The following is a 19,336-nucleotide window of genomic DNA, read 5'->3' as shown; positions in this document are numbered from 1 at the left end:
GCAGCCAGGTGCTCCCACTTTTGTTTGCCCAGGAAAAGCTTATTTCTAATCCATCTGTGAGGGGCTTATATCAGGATGTTTTTGCTTTATCTCTTCCTAATTTTTGATAGATAAAAAGTAGCTTTTTTGTAGTTGTTGAGAGCTGTTGTTGAGATGCATCTTCAATGTGACTGAGATTTCATCTCATAATCTTTTTTCTTTTTCCAGAGATGTAAAACCAGACAACATTCTCCTTGATGAGCAAGGTAGGAGCTGCCTTTCTCTGCCTTCTTCCCACAAGGTGCTAAGCTTTTAGTGTCCCACTACTGAGCGTCTGGGAAAAGGGTGTGAGCGGCACCATTCCTTTTACTTGTTTGGTCTTTGGTTGGTCACATGTGTGTCTTGTACTGCGAAGGGAAGTCCCTGGACCATCCTGCTGAGTCGCCCTTCTGCCTCTGTGCAGCCCCAGTCTCCTTCACCTCTCATTGCTCGTCTCAGAGCCTCTTATTTTGCACAGGTTGTCTAGGCAAGAAATACAAGTGCTTTACCAGAATAAAATGCTCAAACATAAATGAGAACAGGAGTATTTTAAGTAATAGGAGAACAGGATTTGTGATATACACATCATTGTCACAGATGCCTGATAGACAGAAGAAAACAGCCTCAGGAATAACAACTGGGTAGGTTTTCTGTATTTCGGATTGGTTTGAAAATAATGACCCACTAGCAGGTTTTTAAACTCTTTAGCTGCCAGCACTCACGTTTGATTTTGTTCTTGATCACTCAACTCGGATAACATAAGGTATTTGAGGTAATCGTTAGTTTGATGTGTTTGCAATATAAGGACTCTGTGAAAACTCATCTGAGCAACATGGAAGAGAACGTTCAACAGCAGCCGATCTCTTCTATAGAGCACTTTGTGTGGGAAATGTGGTCTGAGTGAAAGGATTAGAGAGCAGTGGTGTTCCCCACAGTGAAAATCCTCGTGTATTAGTCCGAGCTGTCGGGTGGTCTGGTTTTCTCTCTGTGCAGAATCTCTGCACGGACAGGGAGTGTCTTTGCTGTGGAGGAGACACTTGCATGCAGACTGGCTAGTGGCAATCACTCTTCAGGTGCTCGGCAGCTTGTGTGTGTGTCCCTGTCCTGCCTCTCTGAAGTCAGGTAGCGTGATGTGTCGTGTGGAAGTTCATAGAGCCATCAGGCAGCTCCTGGGGCAGGGACAGGCAGGGACCTCCTGGTGGGAGCGTGGACACCTTGCACTGCATGCTCCCACACTACCCGGCCCTCTTGAGCTTTGCTTGCTACGTTTCTGCAGGCATAGGAGAGCTGTTCAGGCCTTGCCAAGATTTTCGTCAGCTCTGAACTACAGTTTGGAAATGGTGGCAAGCCCGGCCAGCCTGTAGCAGAAGTCATGGCGACGGCAACTCTGTCTAGGTTTTTGCTAGAATTTTCACTCTCTGTCCTGATGGTAGAGAATGGAGAAACAGAGAAGGTATTCCAGCACTTTTCAAAAAAATCATAATGATTTCTTAGTGCAGTTTTAGGGTTTGAAAAATATTGTTCTGATTCCATTTAGACCAATGTGCAAAATGTACAGTGCTATGCACAATACTCTTCTGCTCTGGCGGTTTGCAGGTAGTTGTGGTTGGCTGAATGGCTTTCATCCAAAAGCAATTCCAGATTTTTTAAAAAATCAATGCTACCATGGTGTTATCTTAGTGTAGCATTTCCCTTTGTTATCTTTGCTAAATATAGGTCTGGTTTTATCAGTATGACCAAACGCTGGAGCTGGTGTAGATTACTAGTTCCCAAGGTAGGTGTGTTAGTAATGTTTTAGGTTTCCAAGGTTAAACTGTTACAGTGCCTTTTCTCACTATTTTCTGCATCCCTGTGTTTTTGTGCTGCACTTTGGGTCAGTGTTGTCACATACCTTGTGTTCATTCATGCAGACGAAAAGTTGAACTTGAGTTTTTCAAATGGTTAAAAATGTCAAGTTTAAAGTTGGACTTGTTTTTGTCCCAAGTTTGAAGCTCGTGAGATTCAAAAAGTCTTTTTTAAAAATCTTTTCTCACAGTCATTCTTGAATTCTAGTCTGTCCAAATAGTTCTCCTTGCAGGGGCTGAAGATATTTTAGAAAGTGAGGAATAGTCACTATAGCCCTGAAAGAAATCTGTTGATTTTCTGAATGTCCATGTTATTTAGATGGATTCTGATATCAGATATATTTATGCCATGGAAACCTCTGCAGAATCTCAGTTTGAATGTGCATATGTAGAGCATAAGGAGCATCAGGAGGAGCGTTGCCAGCAGGTCAAGGGAGGTGATTCTGCCCCTCTACTCAGCTCTGGTGAGGCCACACCTGGAGTACTGTGTTCAGTTCTGGGCACCCCAGTATAGGAAGGACGTGGAGCTTCTGGAGAGGGTCCAGAGAAGGGCAACCAGGATGATTAAGGGAATGGAACATCTCTCGTATGAAGAGAGGCTGAGTGAGCTGGGCCTTTTTTCTCTGGAGAAGAGACGGCTCAGAGGGGATATGATTAATATGTATAAGTTCAGGAAGGGAGAATGCAGGGAGGAAGGGGACAGGCTGTTCTCACTGGTGGCCAGTGATAGGACGAGGGGTAATGGCCACAAGCTGAAGCATAAGAAGTTCCGTCTCCAGGTGAGGAGCAACTTCTTTACTGTTAGGGTGACAGAGCAGTGGAACAGGCTGCCCAGGGAGGTTGTGGAGTCTCCTACTCTGGAGGTCTTCAAAACCCGCCTGGATGCCACCCTGTGCCACATGCTGTAGGTGTGCCTGCTTGAGCAGGAAGGTTGGACTAGACGATCTCTAGAGGTCCCTTCCAACCTTAAATATTCTGAAATATTCTGAAATAAAAAATATGTAGAAGTAGGATGAAAAAAAGCTGGGTATTTTACATGACCACTACTCAAAATGTGAAGCTCCAAGATAGGTTTGAAAATCAAGGAACAAAGCTATCTAGCATTTAAACATTTTCCATCTGACGAGTCTGAAATCTAGCGATAATTTTAGGATCTCTGAGGGCTATTTAGTGGGAGCTGGATTGTGAGCTGCCCACACCTGTGCTACACTGTCTGATAGCAAATGCTTATAACAGGTTTTGTATTCTGACTCCACATTGCAACTGTTTGTTCTGCCATTAATTCCTCCTCAAATTCTGTTCTTATTTAAGGTCATGCACATTTAACAGATTTTAATATTGCAACAATAATTAGGGATGGTGAAAGAGCAACTGCCTTAGCTGGAACCAAGCCATACATGGGTAAGAACTAAGGGCTGCTTGTTATACATATGTTTTACATTCAGAGCACACTCGCAGTGTGCTGTCTTGTGATCGGTATCTGTCACAAGGAGCTGAATTAATTGCACACGTTAATGCATGCACCCAAGTCATTCAGCACAGCTGAATTGTTTGAGCTTGAAAAACTCTTAAAATGAATGAATTCCTCTCAGAAGATCCCTTGTGATCCGATTGTGTTTGCCTGCCTTCTCCATCTCCCCATTGACTCCTGATGCTGTTCTGAGCTGGGGATTGGTCCTTCGCCGGGCAGCAGCCAGGGTTCTGTCCTTTGGTCAGGAGCGAGGGCTCCCTAGGTGCCCCATAGCCACAGGGCTTGACAGTGACTTTGTCAAGGAGGAGAGACCCTCCACACTTTGGATCTTTTTGCAAAGACTCTCCTGTGGCTTTAATGCGTGAAAATTATGATAATATTTGCATAGTGACTTATATGAAATAGGTTATTGAAAGAGAAGCAAGTGGTGGCTGTGAATAAATCATCTTATTTTTATGCTTTCTGTTTAGCTCCAGAGATTTTTCATTCATTCATGAATGGTGGCACGGGTTACTCCTTTGAAGTTGACTGGTGGTCCTTGGGCATTATGGCCTATGAACTTCTTCGAGGATGGGTAAGGGGTTTTGTACTGTCCGTTAGTCTAAGACCATGCTTTTGTAGTGAAATTCATAGAGAAAAGTAAATATTTTCTCGTATTTCTGTGTGTGTGTTTTTTTCCTCTTAGAGACCATATGATATCCACTCCAGTAACCCAGTAGAGTCCTTAGTTCAGCTCTTCAGTACTGTGAGTGTCCAGTACTCATCTGCATGGTCAAAGGAGATGGTTGCTCTCCTCAGGAAGGTAAATATGCTTTTTGGTGTGGTTTGAGTTGTATGTAAGCTACGATGCTTATAGGACAAGCAAGAAGCTTTTCATGGATAATAATAAATAATGAAACACTATCTTTTCTTATGACTTGAATTTTAAACATAAACTTATCTCTGTAATTTGTGGGTTTTTTTGCTGACTTATCTCTGTCATAAAATGCAGTGTGTTTGGTAGCAAGCAAAGAAAAGGGCCAACTCTGATGTAACAATCAGGTTCTTATGTAGGCTACAACTGTGCTCATTTACTACCTAAGTGTATGACCATCACAACTTTAAAAGGTAAAGATGGTAACTGAAATAGCAGTGTAAGATATAGAAGTGTTTGCTGGTCCCACTGTATTAACTACTTTCTCTTAGTTCTGTAAGTTTGAAGAACCTGATTCAGATGTATTTAGCTATTAGAAAGGTCTGTGAGGTTTTACATATATATATATATATATATATATAAAAAATTTGGGGCAGTCTGTTGCTTTGATTGTGTTGCTACAGCTGGAAAGCTTCTATTTGTTGTTTAGCTTTTGGTTGCTTGAAAACTGAGAAAAGTCGCTGATCAGTGTGCTATAAAAAAGATATGGACGTGGAGCTTCTGGAGAGGGTCCAGAGAAGGGCAACCAGGATGATTAAGGGAATGGAACATCTCTCGTATGAAGAGAGGCTGAGTGAGCTGGGCCTGTTTTCTCTGGAGAAGAGACGGCTCAGAGGGGATATGATTAATATGTATAAGTTCAGGAAGGGAGAATGCAGGGAGGAAGGGGACAAGCTGTTCTCACTGGTGGCCAGCGATAGGACGAGGGGTAATGGCCACAAGCTGAAACACAAGAAGTTCCGTCTCCAGGTGAGGAGCAACTTCTTTACTGTTAGGGTGACAGAGCAGTGGAACAGGCTGCCCAGGGAGGTTGTGGAGTCTCCTACTCTGGAGGTCTTCAAAACCCGCCTGGATGCCACCCTGTGCCACATGCTGTAGGTGTGCCTGCTTGAGCAGGAAGGTTGGACTAGATGATCTGTAGAGGTCCCTTCCAACCTTAAATATTCTGAAATATTCTGAAATATTCTGAAATATACCTAGTGCTGACAGCAAATCAGTGACTGCAATTTAAGTTAATGTTGGATGGATGATTTACATAATTAGATTTTATTTTAATGAGAAACAGTTGTTAGTTATTGTTGCAATAAAAATTATTCAGCTACATCACAATGCCATCTACTGGGTTGAGTTGGGGAACACATGCTTCAAAAAATAAATGTCTAACCAGAAAATATCAATAGTCATATATATGTGTGTATATATGTGTGTATACATATATATGTACACAAAAATACATACACACACACAGACTATATGCATGCACTGTGCACATCGGGAGCCGTCAGGGCTTCAAAGACCAGTAACTTCTTATCTCTGCAGAACTCCAGGAGAACTTGCTGCTAGGCAAGTGTGCAGACTCACCCTGTAAAACGGTGACTTTACCCTCAAATGGTAAATACCCTCACTGTAATTTTAAAGATAAAGACAGTTTTATGCAATGAAAAAAAAAACCCTTAAAAGTTCATCCAGACAGTAGTTTCTAGCAGAGCTAATTTTAACTAGGACTGAATATATATCTAGAGCATTTTACAGGAGGTTGTACAGAGGTTTTAAGGGCTTGATAGTGGCACCTTTTATTGTCTAGGGATTTGCATAGCTTATTTAGACTCTATAACACACCTGAAAGGAATGAGAGCTTTTTTTCTGTAACATAAACCAGAAGAAAGGAAGCATTGGAGCTTTGTTGTCACCCATAAGAGGGTTGCGTGCCACAGCCAACCGCAGATCTGTTGGACAGCAAAGCCGAGTGTGAAGGAACGCTTCTGAGTCCCAAGAGATTATCAAGTAATTAGTATTGCTGTGGTGAGACTTTGGTATCAAAGCAACTTTGCTCCCCTGTGCTGCTGCCAGGAGTGTCGTGTTTTGATTTCTATAAGCAGGATGCTGCCACACATCAGCTTGGTTTAGCTCACAGCATCCATGGGTTGGACCTCTGTTAGGCTCTGAACACGTTCTCCGAACTTGGGCTGTCTGCTCAGATGCTCAGCTTTGGCATTGCAGAAGTGCTGAAAACTCATTTGGTTTTCTGCAAAAAAGATTATAACCTTCCGTACTACCCTGCCTCAAACTACACGCTGGCGCGAGCAGTCTGCGGGAAGCACGCAGGAAGGCCGTGCAGGAAGGTTGTGCATTGGAAGCAGGCAAGGGAGGAAGCAAAGCAGCGCTCAGCAGAGCTCCCAGTTGGGAGTGCTGCACTTGTCAGGGCATTTTTCCCATTTAGTGTGTGGAGAGCTGGGCACTTCCCCTGGCCGCTTTTGGCGCGGCGTGGAGCTGCGCTGCGCAGGCAGGACGGGCCCTGCCCTGCTCCGGCTCAGGCCGCAGGCGCGTGTCGTTGCAGCTGCTCACAGTGAACCCCGAGCACCGCTTCTCCCGCCTCGCCGACGTCCAGGCCTCGGCCTACCTGTCCGCCGTGGTGTGGGGCGACGTCTGCGAGAAGAAGGTGGAGCCGGGCTTTGTGCCCAACGTGAGTTCCCCCCTCCCAGCCAGCTTGTGGCATGCGGCTTGGAAGGAGTCTCTGAATGTATTGCTGAAGAGAGGATCTCCCTGGCCACTATCTAATCCACCCGTGGTGTCTTGTACCCCTGCAGAAGGGCCGCCTGCACTGCGATCCTACCTTTGAGCTGGAGGAGATGATTCTGGAGTCGCGGCCGCTGCACAAAAAGAAGAAGAGGCTTGCAAAGAACAAGTCGAGGGACAACAGCAAAGACAGCTCCCAGTCCGTAAGTGCAATCCTGCAATAGCAGGCTGCGGGACGCGGAGCGGAGGGGGGTGCGGTGGTTGCTGTGGCAATGACTTCCCATGTGGAGTTATTTTAATAGAAACATTTGCCAAATGGAATCATCCTGACAACCAAATGTTCATCTTATGTAAGCCTGGTAGATCTCTTCCACACTATTCCATACTTTGGAACTTGAAAGAAGAGCAAGAGAGATCCTGACATGGGGAAAGATCCTGTCAAGGGGAAACTCAGTATTTTGTAAGGGTTATTTGCAGCTGAAGCAGATGTTCAAGGGAGCCGTATGTGAAGGAGTATTCATTCTGCCTGAACACCTGCTTCCGTATTCCCTACCCTTCTTACCTAAAAGTCCCTCCTCCATTGGGAATAAGAATATCCATTACCAGGGAGCAGCAGGAAGTACCTGCTAGGATTTTGCTTGGCTGCACCAGTTAAGTGCAGTGGATCATGTCCTTCCTCAGCAGTTAATGCTGCAATCAATGAGACTTACTGTAAACAACCAAGGAATGAATCGGGAACTGAGTGAAAAATCATGATAAGCAAACTAGAAAATAACTCTGGGAGGTTCTGCTGCCAACGCAGTTGAAAGCACTTTGCATGCCAAGACCTAGGGCCCGATTTCCAGAATAGCTGTGCCTTTTAGCTGTGCATTTTGTGCAGTTCTCAGCACTTTGAGAGGGGAACACTTTGTTCTGCACCTGAGAGGAGCAAGAGCTCAGGGTCAGGCTGGGGCAGCTGGTGTTGCTGCAGGTGATGAAGGTGCCCCGTGGAGGTGATGAAGCTGCTCCATGGAGGAGGTGAAGGAAGCCTCCATCATCCATGTAGGCTGCTGTTGGCAGCGGTGGAGCACAGGGCTGCACGCAGGCGGGAGCACTGTCTGCTGCAGAGGGGCAAGGCCGTGCAGCAGCACTTCTTACATTTGCTTCCTCTTCTTCAACAGGAGAATGACTATCTCCAAGAATGCCTTGAAGCAATCCAGCAGGACTTTGTCATTTTTAACCGAGAGAAGTGAGTGTGGGGATATCTGGGGACACAAAGATGCTTTTGCCTGACTCTCCTAGGAAGCAGAGGGCTCTTGCTTGATTCCCACAGGGCAAAAGCTGTGTATCTGTTACCAAGGTCCAGGCAATCAGTGGCAGATTTTGGCAGTCACTGGGGAGGACCTCAGTACAGTTGGAGTTTCACTCATATTGCAGCCCATGCAAAGATCTACCACTGTGCTAAGGGGGATCTGGCTGATCTGGAAGCATGTGTCTTGTTTACCTAGGGTCAGGCTGTGTCTGTTGTTGGGGAAGCCACACAACACCTCATTCCTCTCTCCCGCAGACTAAAGAAGAGTCAAGAGCAGCCAAGCGAGCTCACGTCTCCCCCTGAAGCCGCTGACGAGGCGGAGGCCACAAGCCTGAACCTGACCATGTGCAGCTCCGTGTGCTCCTCATCGGGCAGCAGCTAGGGCCGTCCCAGCTCCGTCTGGGCAGCGCAGGGCACTCACTGCGCAGCTGCTGCAGTGAGCAGGTCGGCTTCTTCCCCTGCCCTTCTGTAGCAGCAGCTGCTCCCGATGTGTTCTTGATGCAGCTCGTTGACAAGCTCTGTGCTTGGGTATGGGCGGGGAGGAAGAGCGGGAGATCTCTGCCTCGCTTGGGCCTTGCCCACTGCTGGGCTGACAGGAGCCCGTTGCAGAGCAGAGCTGCCGGGGCTGGTGCTGCGCTGCTGGCCGGGAGCTGCGTGCTGTGACGCTGCCCTGGGCCTGCCACATCCCGCATGCCCAGTGGTGCCACTGCCAGCACTGCCGGCCGGGGTGGGAGCCGGGCTCGTAGCCTGGAGCGCGCACGGGCAGCGTCGCCTTGCTGCACCACGGACTCGCAGGGAGCTGTGCAAACAGACCAGCCCCTCCTGCCACTGCCTGCCCGCTCCGGAGCCTGCCCGCAGCCGCACGTTTACTGGGAGCAGAGCAGGTGGCCTTAAAATGCAGCTCAGTCACAGAGAGAGGGGAGTACCTTATTGCACCCTTCTCTTACTTTATTTGAAACACAAGGTGACAGCACTGTACATAGTTTCCCCCCGCCTGTTTTCACGTCCTCGCAAGCCTATCCTCATGGCGCTGCGGATGGGACCTCTCCTCGTGGCACCGCCAGCCCTGGCAGCGGTCGCGGCTGCTCCCTGCACTACGGCTGCTGGGGGAGCACTGCGGGCCCGGGGCGCTGCAGCCGCCGCGACGCACCCGGGCGTCACTGCGCGCGCCCGCTGCTCTTTGCCACAGGCACCCAGGGGCTTCCCGCGTTCTGTCCATGTTGCGACACATGACAGAGGGATGGAGAAGGGTTTTGATGGATGCATGCTTTTTCAGGGCAGCTTTTGCTGAGTTTTCAATTTCCGTTGGACTAAAAAGGCCTAACCAGAATGAGACCATTTCAGAGGAAACGCGACACAGTGCATCTATTTTCCACAGTTTTATGTGGAAGCCAGTACGTGGCTAATCGCGGGCCGAGCGCCGTTTGCAGTGAGCTCACCCAGGACGGCTCGCTGGGCAGGGGCTGCAGCTTGTGTACCACTCACACAGGCTCTTGTAGGGCACGTGTGGGCGAAGGGCGCGCGGCGGCGCCGGGGCCACCGGGCCGCTCCGCGGCTCGCGGGTGTCTGCGTCCCGCTGCAGGAGTGACCACCTCGCACCCAGGGAGCGGCCTGAGACCCCTGCATCTCCTGCTGAGATGAAGAGCTTCTGGTCCTTTTTGTTCCTGTAAACTCCATTTCACTATTTATCTTCTTTTTGTAAATAAGCTTTTAGTAACAAAAGTTTGAGAATAGTAGAATGACAGCATAACACAGATTTGGACCAAACGGCCTCGTAGGTGGGAGACGTGAGTTGTATAAATACTGCAAAACACTCCCTGAAAAGCAGTGCCTCGTGTACATGAGGGCATTGTGCACTTGCTACTTCTAGGCTAAAATAAATGGGGGCCAAGTTCTGAACTTTGAGAAAGAATTCCTGAAACGTCCCCCCCAAACATTCCTTAGGGACATGAGATCTAGGAGTGTGTGTTGGGCCTCCAGTAAACCCACTTCTGAGTCCTCCCCAAGGAGGAGAAAGGACATGTCTTATCTCTGGGGCTCGCTGTGCTGTGCTGGAGACACTGCAAGCGTGATGTAATTTGAGTATTTAAGTGGTTTTCAGCCTCGAGGATGTGTGGGAAGGAGGCCGTATTGCTGCGTGTTTATGCGCAGGTGCTGGGGAGGGAATCACAGCGAGGGTGACTGTAAAAAGGAAGAACCATAAGGAATAGGTGGCCTTGCCCGTTGCTAAAAGTCTGCTGCAGGTCTCGGACATTGGGCTGGTACCCCGGCCCTGCGGCTGCGCTGGGTGCCGCCCCGCAGAGCCCACGTTGACGGGGCCCACACAGCGTCCGGCTCGCGGGCCCCGCGCGGCCGCCGCGCGAGCAGAGCTCGGCACACGCTTCTGCTGCAGGAGCCCCTCACCGGGGCTCCGGGAGAACCGGGATACGGGGTTTTTCTGCTTATAAATATTTAAATATGTGTATTTTTTGTATGACGGATTTATACAGGGTGCTCCGTTATCCGCTGTGGAAAGTCTCCATCATCCATGAATTATTCTCCTAGACTCCTTGCCATAAGGTGTTTTCTTACCTATGTTGTATTACGAAGTTTTGGAAAGTTGTATATTTTTACATGTTTCCATTGAATTCTGCAGACTTCCCTGGGAACTTTGCATAGGAAAGAAATACCAGGTCAGGCCCAAAAGTTTTGATTTTTGATGCCAAGTCTCTATTAGCCTCCACTTTGCCAAAAGTGAGTAAGAGTAGTCAAAGAATATAGCAAAAACACCTGCACTGTGAACTTGACACTGGGCCGTGCTAAAATCCTGAAGCCTGGGCAGGCTATTTTTAAAAATTAATTCAGTGGAAATCAGACATGTATAGTTTATCTTTGTAGTTTGTGTTAATACATTTCAGTAGTTTTTAATTGCATGAGAAAAACTCCCATGTCACAGGAGATTATTTATGTCATGAGGACAGATTTGTGTTTTTTGCAGATACCGCGAGACGCCATTGCATCTGTGGAGTAATAAATGTGTATTTTTCACATTGCCAGACCCGTGCCATCATTTCTAGGGCAGTGGCGGCGGGGGCAGCCTCGCGAGGTGCTGCTGGGCACGGAGGCTGTGCAGGGGCTGCCTGGGTGTGATTTAACCAGCGTCGGCCCGTGCCTCGGTGCTGGCGCACACGGGAGGCTGCAGCGCGGGCCAGAGGCCCTGGGGAGGGTTGAAGGCAGGAGGCTGCAGAAAGGGGGGACGTCGGAGGGACGTCAAGGGGCTCCCCAGCGCCAGGGACTGGCTGCGCGGGCAGCTCTGCTGCTCCCGGCAGCTGGGAAGGCTCCTGTTACTGTTGATGAGGAGGATGGCGACGCCATCGAGGAGCCGCTTTCACGGCATGAGGAAGAACAAAAGGTGAAGATTAATGACCCACTTCTGCTATGGCGTTTTCCAACACACTTTACTGGAAACAATGAACACACGGGGAGTCGGGGGGAGAGGGACATGCACAGACGCGCAGTGAGGGGGCTTGGACACTTGTGTTTGCTGTGCAGCGTTAGCTGTAACAAACCGGTCACAGCAACCTTGTAAAAGAGTCTGTCAAACGCAGCGGGCCCTGAAACCTGCCTCTGGCTGCAGGACTGACCCGGGCCCCGGGAAACTGTATAAATAACCTCTAAAAACCAGGAGTGAGGGAGGGCCGCCCCGCACCACGTATCGGTGCCGTGGCGGTGTGCAGCGGGGTGCCACCCGTGCAGATGTCCTGCCCGGACACGGGCACCGTGTGGCACCTGCAGCCCGGGCTCGCGCGCAGCGGCGCAGGCAGCACCCGTGTGCGCAGCCAGCGGCGGGAATCACCACCGCGCTCGCCAGCTGCGCGGGCGGGACTGCCCGTGCGGAGACGCCCTCGGGCGGAGGGGCAGGGGCTGCCGCCGGATGCACGGAGCGAGGAGCCCTGTGCTGAGGCCGTGGCGGCCGGGCACGGGGCAGGGAGCACCGGGGGAGCGCTACCACTCAGCTACCTGTCATCTACCATCCGCTACGGAGGAGGAGGGGGCGGCGGCGGCGCCTCCGGCACTCTGGCGGTGCCTGAAGACGCGGCGGCGCCGCACGGGATCATCGGGTCCGGAGCCGCCGGGAGGCCCTGGTGAGGGGCGAGTGCAGGCGGCAGAGTGGGGCCGCCCACTCGCCCGCGGGACCCCGAGCCGCTAGGACAGAGAGGTGATGTTGGAGCGGCCGCCCGGCGGCGCCATGATCTTCTGCGCCGTGCGCCGGGCGATGTGGTCGTCAGCCTGCGAGCCTGCGGAGAGACACGCGTGGTCACGCGCCAGGACGGGCACCCGCCCGCGCCCGGCACCAACTGCAACTGGCCGTGGCCTTGCGGCAGCGGGGGCTGCAGCAGCGCCGGCGCCGAGCCCCGCGTGTCCAGCGCACGCTGAGCGCTGCCCCCAGCCCAGCACTAACGCCGCCACGTTCACGGTGCCTGTCCCTCCCCAGCGCCACGCGGGAGCAGCTGGGGCCGCAGCCCGGCTTACCGGAGAGGCTGAACCCCGACTGGTGCAGGTTGCGCACGGGCACCGCCGGGATTTTGCTGGCGCAGGGAACCACGCGCGCGGCTGGCGCCGGCGCCGCAGCCTTGGCCGCCACCGCCACGTCCTGCACCGGCCCGTCGTAGAGCCCACGGGGGACGCCGTGCACTTCGGCCAGCTGCGGGAAAAGCAGCGGCGCGTGTAAGAAGCGCTGGGTTTCAAACTACAAATGGCACCGAGTGGCCCTCCGCATCACACACACCATCTTCCACAGGGAAGACACCTCCGTTTGAGGGAGGCAGAGCGGGAGGTCGGTACCACAACAGATGTTTCTAGCTGGGCACAAACGGGTGCTGGATCCCTCCCTCCTGCTACAACCGAAACAAGCAGACCCAGATTGGGTCACATTTTTGCTCTGCAGTAGGTATACAATACAAACGATGTGAGATTCTGACCAGTATGCTTAACCTGCCTATGCAAACAAATAAGTCCCTTATATGAACATGAATATACCTTGCTCTGATTATTCCAGATAATTACGTAAGTGAAGGGCAGATGATACCCTCCAATCTCCAAGACCAGCGACAGCTCTAGTGACAAGAGCATTAGTGGAATTTTGGCCCCCCAGTCGGCTGCAGTGTCGTGCAGCCCAACAGTGGCTGCAATAAAGTGCTGCAAACGGCGTGCAAAAAAAAGGCGAAGTTTTCCTTACCCGATTTCTTGCCTTTATCCTCTTATAGACGAAGTCCGGGAAGGTTTTTCTGGGAATGAAGCGCCCAGAGCCCGGGGTGACGGAGAGGCTCCCGTCCTGCAGCACAACCCGCCCCTGGCTTATGACGACGCTGGGAGCCCCGTGGCACTCGAGGCCCTCGAAGATGTTGTACTCCACATTCTGGGAAATGTGGACACCCAATGAGGTCAGGACTGAAGGGGAGAAGGCCCAGCTCCCTCCCCGGTACATCCCTGCGTGTTGCTGCCCGTGCACAAATCTGTCCCTTAATTTGCCATTTAATTTTGAAATAATGAAGCTATTATTGGATGAAATAAATACAGCAAACTGGAATGGAAATAAATCCTCAAAATGTTCAGTACTTCTCCAAAAGACACACAACATTCCTGAGGCACATCAGGCTTTTGCCATAAGTGACCGGTTTGTTATTTAAAACCCCAATTTGCTCTGCTTAGTTTCTCCATTTTGTTACAGAAACTAATGAATTTTCGGGGAAAATTTCAAGTCTTCTAACAAAATAAAGAGGGAAATAGGAACAGGAACACAGGGAAGGCAAAGCTGTGCCCTTTTTCAACTCTTCCCATTACCGCTGCTGCCAACCTTTTCCAAACAAAACAGAACAAAGCAAACTTTTCAAAAGCAAACTCTGAAACAACACTGTGTTCTCCACGAGCAAAAATGCATTTTCTGGACCAAAGAAACAACCTGTGTTCATTTCTAATAGAAAACAATTGTTTCAAACATAACAGCGACTTCCTTCAATTAAAAACAGCTTCGTAAAAGAAAGCAGTTTTTGGAAAGCCTTTCTGCCTTAACGGAGCTCCCGTAGTCCTGCCAGCGCCAGGGCCCACCCCGGCTTTTGGCCACCCGTGTTGGGGCTCCTGGTGGGAGACCTGCAAGGCCATGGCTGACATTCCATGGGGAGACCCAAAACCTCTCCTACAAACAGGTGGCTGAGACCCCACAATGGCTGGGGGAGCCCTTGGACCTGCTCTGCTCCCCCATGGACCTGCTCCGCATCCCTCTCTATCATCCTCCGACTGCAAAATCCACTCATCAAGAAGCAATTCTAGAGCTGCTTTACCGAGTTGTGGGTTTTTGCCGAGATAATCTTCGTAGCCTTGGGGTTCCACAAAACGAGGTCGGCATCCGACCCGACGGCAACTCGCCCCTTCCTGGGGTAGCAGTTGAAGATCTTGGCTGCGTTGGTGCTGGTCACGGCCACAAAGTCGTTCTCGTCCATCTTCCCCGAGACCTGGGAGAGGAAGGGCAGAGCGCGGGCCGGGCGGCAGGAGTGTCTCTGGGAGCCAAAATGGGGCTCCAGGACAGGGGCGGGAGCAGAGGGAGCGATAACGAGACGCGTGTGTGACTGGGGGGCAAGCAAGGGGTGTGTGTGGGGGGGCTGCACCTTAGCATGGCGGTCTAATAACCCAATAGAGACTTATCTACCTCCCCTGGCCCACAAAAGGTAAGGCCTAGGAGAACAAGGCTCCATCAGCAGGCTCCAGTTCACCATGCAGAGACCTCACCTCCACCACAACATGGTTGAGGATATGGAGACGAGGAGGTCCAGATAACACCACAGAGACGTGAGATGACGCCGGAGCCTCGCGCGACCAAGGAGGCCCTGCCCATCACCCAGCACGGTGCACGCAGCGCTGTACCTACCACGCACTTCTCCCAGATGATGGCCATGCGCTCCTCGATGCCGTTGGTGCCCTCCGGAATCAGGGTGAAGTTGTCCTTGCCCACTGCCTTCTGCGCCGTGGTGAAAGCGCAGTGAGCGCTGCCCGTCACCTGCAGGTCCCCACTGTGGCCGGAGGACACAGACAGCGGCTTCAGCACCAGCTTTGGCCAACACCAACAAAAGCTTTCCCACTGCTCCTGATGGACGAGGCTGCCTGCCTAGAGGACGCGCGTGCTCCACGAGCTCCGCGCTCGCTCTGTCCTCCGGGACATGCACACGGGTCCAGCCACAGCCTCCCCAAGCCCGGCCACCAGCCTGGGGCCGCCACCAAGGATCCTCCCCGAATCCGCACTCTGGGCGAACCTACCAGGCCAGGAGCGTGGAGAGGTGCTCTGGTGTGGTGGGGTCAGGGCTGATGGGCGGCGAGGTGACGAAGGCCGCGGCCTTGGCCCAGTTCTTGCTCCAGTAGTGGGAGCCATCGGTGCCCAGGCTGGCGGCGATGGGCTCCCCGTAGACGACGGCGCCTGCAGGGTCGCAGCAGCCGGAGCCGTGAGGTGCAGCCAGTGCCGCCCCGCGCAGGCACGGCCGCTGCATGCGCCCGTCCCCGGCGCTGTCGGGCTCTCAGCTCCCAGCAGGGTCCCCTGCAGCAGCCCGTGCTCCAGGACTGGGTCCAGTCGGGTTGGGCCTCTCCAAGGGTGGAGGCTCCACAGCCTCCCCGGACACGACGCTCCAGGGCCGACCACGCTCACAGCCAGGAATGTCTCCTGCTCTCTCCTGCACCTCAGCGGGTGCCCCAGCCCACAGGCACCTCCCTGCTCACCCTGAGGAGCCCAGCCTGGCTGAACCCCCAGGCCCTGTCACTCGAGCAGCCTCCCATCCCATAATGGTCTCTGTGGCCCTAACTTGTGTGGGGAACACAAATCTGTAAGGAAAACACAGGCTCCTGGCCTGGCACTCTCTGTCGTGCCCGGGGTACCAGCCGCGCTCCTCGCTGGCGGGTGAGCACTGCGCTCTCTTACCCTTCCTCTTGGCACGCGCCAGCACATCGGCTGCCGCCTTGCTCATGACCTTGGTGACGTAGAGGGGGCAGTTGGCCTGGCGCGCGATGGTCACGGCGCGGAACACGGCCTCCGCCTCTACCTGTGCAGCAAAGGGGCCGCCTCGCGAGCTGCTCGGCGCCCAGGGGCCGCGAGTGAGTGAGTGCCGGTGCCGACGGCAATTACCTCCTCCGGGCGGCTGAGCACGTGTCCCTCGGGGCCCGTGACGCCCAGCTCCAGCAGCCTCCTCTGCTCCTGAGCGCGGCACCAGCGCGAGAGGCCGTGAGCGGCGCGGAGGGGCCGCGTGCACCGCGCGGACACGGCCCTGCGAGGAGCGTCCGCGGGACGGGGCGGACACCCCGGACAGGACGGGGATGGGCACAGGGACGGGGATGGGGATGGGGATGAGGACAGGGATGGGGCCAGGGACAGGACAGGGACAGGACAGAACAGGGACGGGGCTGCCCCGCTGGCTCACTCTCACCCGCTGAACACGCCTGCTGCCGGGCTGGGAGTTGCTCTCAATTTACACCCTTCTCTCACCTAACCCCGGCCTGCAAGTGACCATGGCTAGAAACAACCACGAGTCTAACACCACCTTCTATCATCTGTTTCTGGGGTACAGGTAACACCTGTTAGAGGTAAAAGCAATGAGCATGAGTTCTCTGCTCACATGGCGAGGTAAGCACTGCTTCAGCAGCACCAGTGCTCTCTAACTTCAATAAAACACACACAGGAATCCTGAGAATGGGAAATACAGGGATAAAACACCGCTTCTGTCAGCGTGCGAGCTACAGAATGGCCCTTGCAGGGTGCCTGCAATGAGAGGCGAGTGTGCACAAGCCCTGGGGGGCCTCGCGGCCCCGCGGGTCCTGCCTCCCGCCCCCGCAGCGCTGTAATCCGCCAGCGCCGCGCGCCAAAGCCCCGGCCACACGTGGGCGGCTGCGGCTGCGCTCCCGTTGTGCGGGGCCGACACGGCTGCAAGCAGGAGCGCACATCACTGCACACACCGCTGTGCGCACCGCTGCATGCACTGCGGCATGCACACACCGCTGCACGCATGCACCGCTGCGCCGCCGCACCAAGCACTTTCTCCACCTGATGTGCCCCGATCCCCAGCCAATTTGCAGCAGAAAATAGATGTGAAAGGGCCCTGCCCCCTCCCACCAGGTGGTCATAGCCCGTCTGTCGATGGCAACGCTTCGCCCTCAGCCCGGGTCCCGGCATGAACCCCGCTCTGCAGGGATTTAATGCTCTACCTCGTCAATGATGTCGCCGTTCTCAGCGTGCACCTGGGCAATGGCTCCAAGGTCTCGGAGCGCGCTGAAGATCTCGTACATCTGCGGGGCAGAAAGGGCATGAGCCCCGCAGCGGGCTGGGGAGGGGCGCCGCGGCCCTGCCCGCCCTCACCTGCGCGTCAGAGCACTGCAGCTTGTCCTTGTAGGCCATGAAGAGCAGGAAGGAGTTGACCCCTGCCAAGGAGACCCTGGTGAGATCGGTGCGCATGGGAGCGGCTCGGGGGCTGAGGATGTCGGCCTGCATCACTGATCGCTGGAAACGCGGCCTTGGGTGACACCACAGGCACCCCCTGCGCATTGCCTGAGCTCCCCATACCTCACAAAAAAACAGGCGCAGAAGGCATCGTGACTGTATTACATGGGCAAGGGCAATAGCGATGCAGAATTACAGCAAATTACCTGCATTTCATGGGAATGTGCATGTGGAAATGCTTGCTTTAAGCTCTGGGAACAGGGAAATCACTGCAAATTTTAGCATTAATTGACTGATTAAGCTGTCACTTGCAAGACCCACAGTAGCACCACAGCTCTGTGCATGTAGCTGCAAGCAGGGAAACGGAGCATTACCACAGCGCGTTAACTCGCAGCATGGCAGGGGGCACAGACCGTACCCTTGTCCTTGACCAGGGCCTCCAGCTCCTCGGCAAGGCCCTCGTGCCAGCGGGGGACATCAAGGTGCAGCGCGTAGTCGCAGCAGGCCTGGCTGGCAGCAGCTTCGCGCCAGCGCTCGTAGGCGTCCAGCAGCGCGGTGCCCGGCTCCGGCAGCACGTGTTCGACTGCAGGGACAGGAGGGCATCAGTGGCACCAAGAGCTGCTCCAGGCTGCGCCACAAAAGGGGATGCGGGAGCCGCCCGCAGCGCAGCCAGAACGGGGCCCATCTCCCCGATGCCCCTTACTGATCATGGTGGTGCCGCCTGCCAGCGCCGCCTCGGTGCCGCGCTGGAAGTCGTCGGCTGGCGCCATCCCCGGCGCCCGCAGCCGCGTGTGCGGGTCCAGGCCCCCCGGCAGCACCAGCTGCCCGTAGGCGTCCAGCGTGTGGGTGCCGACGGGCACCTGCAGCTGCTCCCCGACCTGCCTGCAAGGACAGCGCCGGTGGGACACAGCGCCTGCCAGCACCACAGCGGGCACCCTGGCCACGCTAAGGGGCACCACAGCCCCCGTGGAAACAGCCTGGTGAAACACGGGCTTTTCACTTACTTTATCAGGCCATCCTCCACTAAAATGTCTGCGTAGAACGACTGATCATCGTTGACGACTTTGCCTCCCTTGATTAGGAGTGGCTCACTCTGATGGAAAAAATATTGTTTTGTTTTCATCATTTTAGATGACTTTATCTAGATGCTTCTTTGCTCACCAGGAGCTTTCCTTGAGGCTGGGATGTAAATTTGCACTTCAATCACCAAATTCAGTTTAACATCCAAGCTATTCTGTGTCAGAGCCGAGGTCTATTTTGCAAAACATGTAACATTTGTGCTGTTCTCCTGACCCCCCTCTTTTGCTGTTGGGCAACACAAACCCTGCGGATGCAGCCGCTTGTCGCTCCTGTCCCACCTCAGACCCTGTCACTGAGCTCGGGGGCTTCTTGTCCCGGGGACAGATGGAGGCTGCCGAGAGGGTCCCTGCGTGCGGGGACAACAAAGGGCTGCGCGGCCCTCGCGCACAAAGCCCAGTCGGGGCTGCCGAGGCAGCAGCCAGGGGCCAAGCTCCGACTTCATTGCCGCACACGCGCGAGTCCCGTCTATGGCCCCCCGGGACTCGCTTTTCGCCGAGCGAAGAAAAACAAAGGGACCGAGAAGTCCCCAGCACGGCTGCGGGGCGGGCAGCGGAGCTGCCGACCCCGAGCGAGGCCGGGCACCGACCCCCGGAGTCCCCAGCGCGGCCGAGGGGGCCGCTCCGCAGCTCTGCGGGTAGCGGCGGCGCCGGGGCTCTGTCCGCGGGGGCTCGGCACAGAGCGGCGGCGGGACGCGGCAGCGCGCGCGGAGCAGCCCGGGCCGCGATGGGCAGCGCGGAGCAGCGTCCGCGGG

General features: G+C 53.8%; 2 protein-coding genes across 6 annotated transcripts in view; one reads left to right on the top strand and one right to left on the bottom strand.

Moving 5' to 3' along the window:
* The window catches only part of STK32C (serine/threonine kinase 32C), a 71,119-nt gene extending 60,204 nt beyond the window's left edge, over positions 1 to 10,915 (top strand). For all 5 annotated transcript variants that reach the window (XM_026036231.1, XM_026036232.1, XM_026036235.1 and 2 more), the window contains 8 exons: positions 208 to 245; positions 3,174 to 3,263; positions 3,804 to 3,907; positions 4,019 to 4,135; positions 6,585 to 6,710; positions 6,835 to 6,966; positions 7,924 to 7,991; positions 8,310 to 10,915. In XM_026036231.1, the coding sequence (XP_025892016.1) occupies positions 208 to 245; positions 3,174 to 3,263; positions 3,804 to 3,907; positions 4,019 to 4,135; positions 6,585 to 6,710; positions 6,835 to 6,966; positions 7,924 to 7,991; positions 8,310 to 8,436 (802 nt within the window). In that variant the 3' untranslated portion in view covers positions 8,437 to 10,915. The remainder of the gene's footprint in view (positions 1 to 207; positions 246 to 3,173; positions 3,264 to 3,803; positions 3,908 to 4,018; positions 4,136 to 6,584; positions 6,711 to 6,834; positions 6,967 to 7,923; positions 7,992 to 8,309) is intronic.
* A 1,324-nt stretch (positions 10,916 to 12,239) lies between these two features.
* The window catches only part of DPYSL4 (dihydropyrimidinase like 4), a 7,836-nt gene continuing 739 nt past the window's right edge, over positions 12,240 to 19,336 (bottom strand). Inside the window, exons 2-14 of the mRNA XM_026036224.1 lie at positions 18,510 to 18,598; positions 18,209 to 18,387; positions 17,924 to 18,088; positions 17,425 to 17,486; positions 17,274 to 17,354; positions 16,201 to 16,269; positions 15,997 to 16,117; positions 15,345 to 15,501; positions 14,959 to 15,100; positions 14,375 to 14,545; positions 13,273 to 13,452; positions 12,567 to 12,738; positions 12,240 to 12,331 (exon numbers count right to left, since the gene is read on the bottom strand). Of these exons, the coding sequence (XP_025892009.1) occupies positions 12,240 to 12,331; positions 12,567 to 12,738; positions 13,273 to 13,452; positions 14,375 to 14,545; positions 14,959 to 15,100; positions 15,345 to 15,501; positions 15,997 to 16,117; positions 16,201 to 16,269; positions 17,274 to 17,354; positions 17,425 to 17,486; positions 17,924 to 18,088; positions 18,209 to 18,387; positions 18,510 to 18,598 (1,680 nt within the window). The remainder of the gene's footprint in view (positions 12,332 to 12,566; positions 12,739 to 13,272; positions 13,453 to 14,374; positions 14,546 to 14,958; positions 15,101 to 15,344; positions 15,502 to 15,996; positions 16,118 to 16,200; positions 16,270 to 17,273; positions 17,355 to 17,424; positions 17,487 to 17,923; positions 18,089 to 18,208; positions 18,388 to 18,509; positions 18,599 to 19,336) is intronic.

The sequence above is a fragment of the Nothoprocta perdicaria genome, unplaced genomic scaffold (genome assembly GCF_003342845.1).
Source record: "Nothoprocta perdicaria isolate Ctin4 unplaced genomic scaffold, notPer1 scaffold_172, whole genome shotgun sequence".
Lineage (NCBI taxonomy): Eukaryota > Metazoa > Chordata > Aves > Tinamiformes > Tinamidae > Nothoprocta > Nothoprocta perdicaria.
This window is presented reverse-complemented; position numbering and strand designations above follow the sequence as displayed.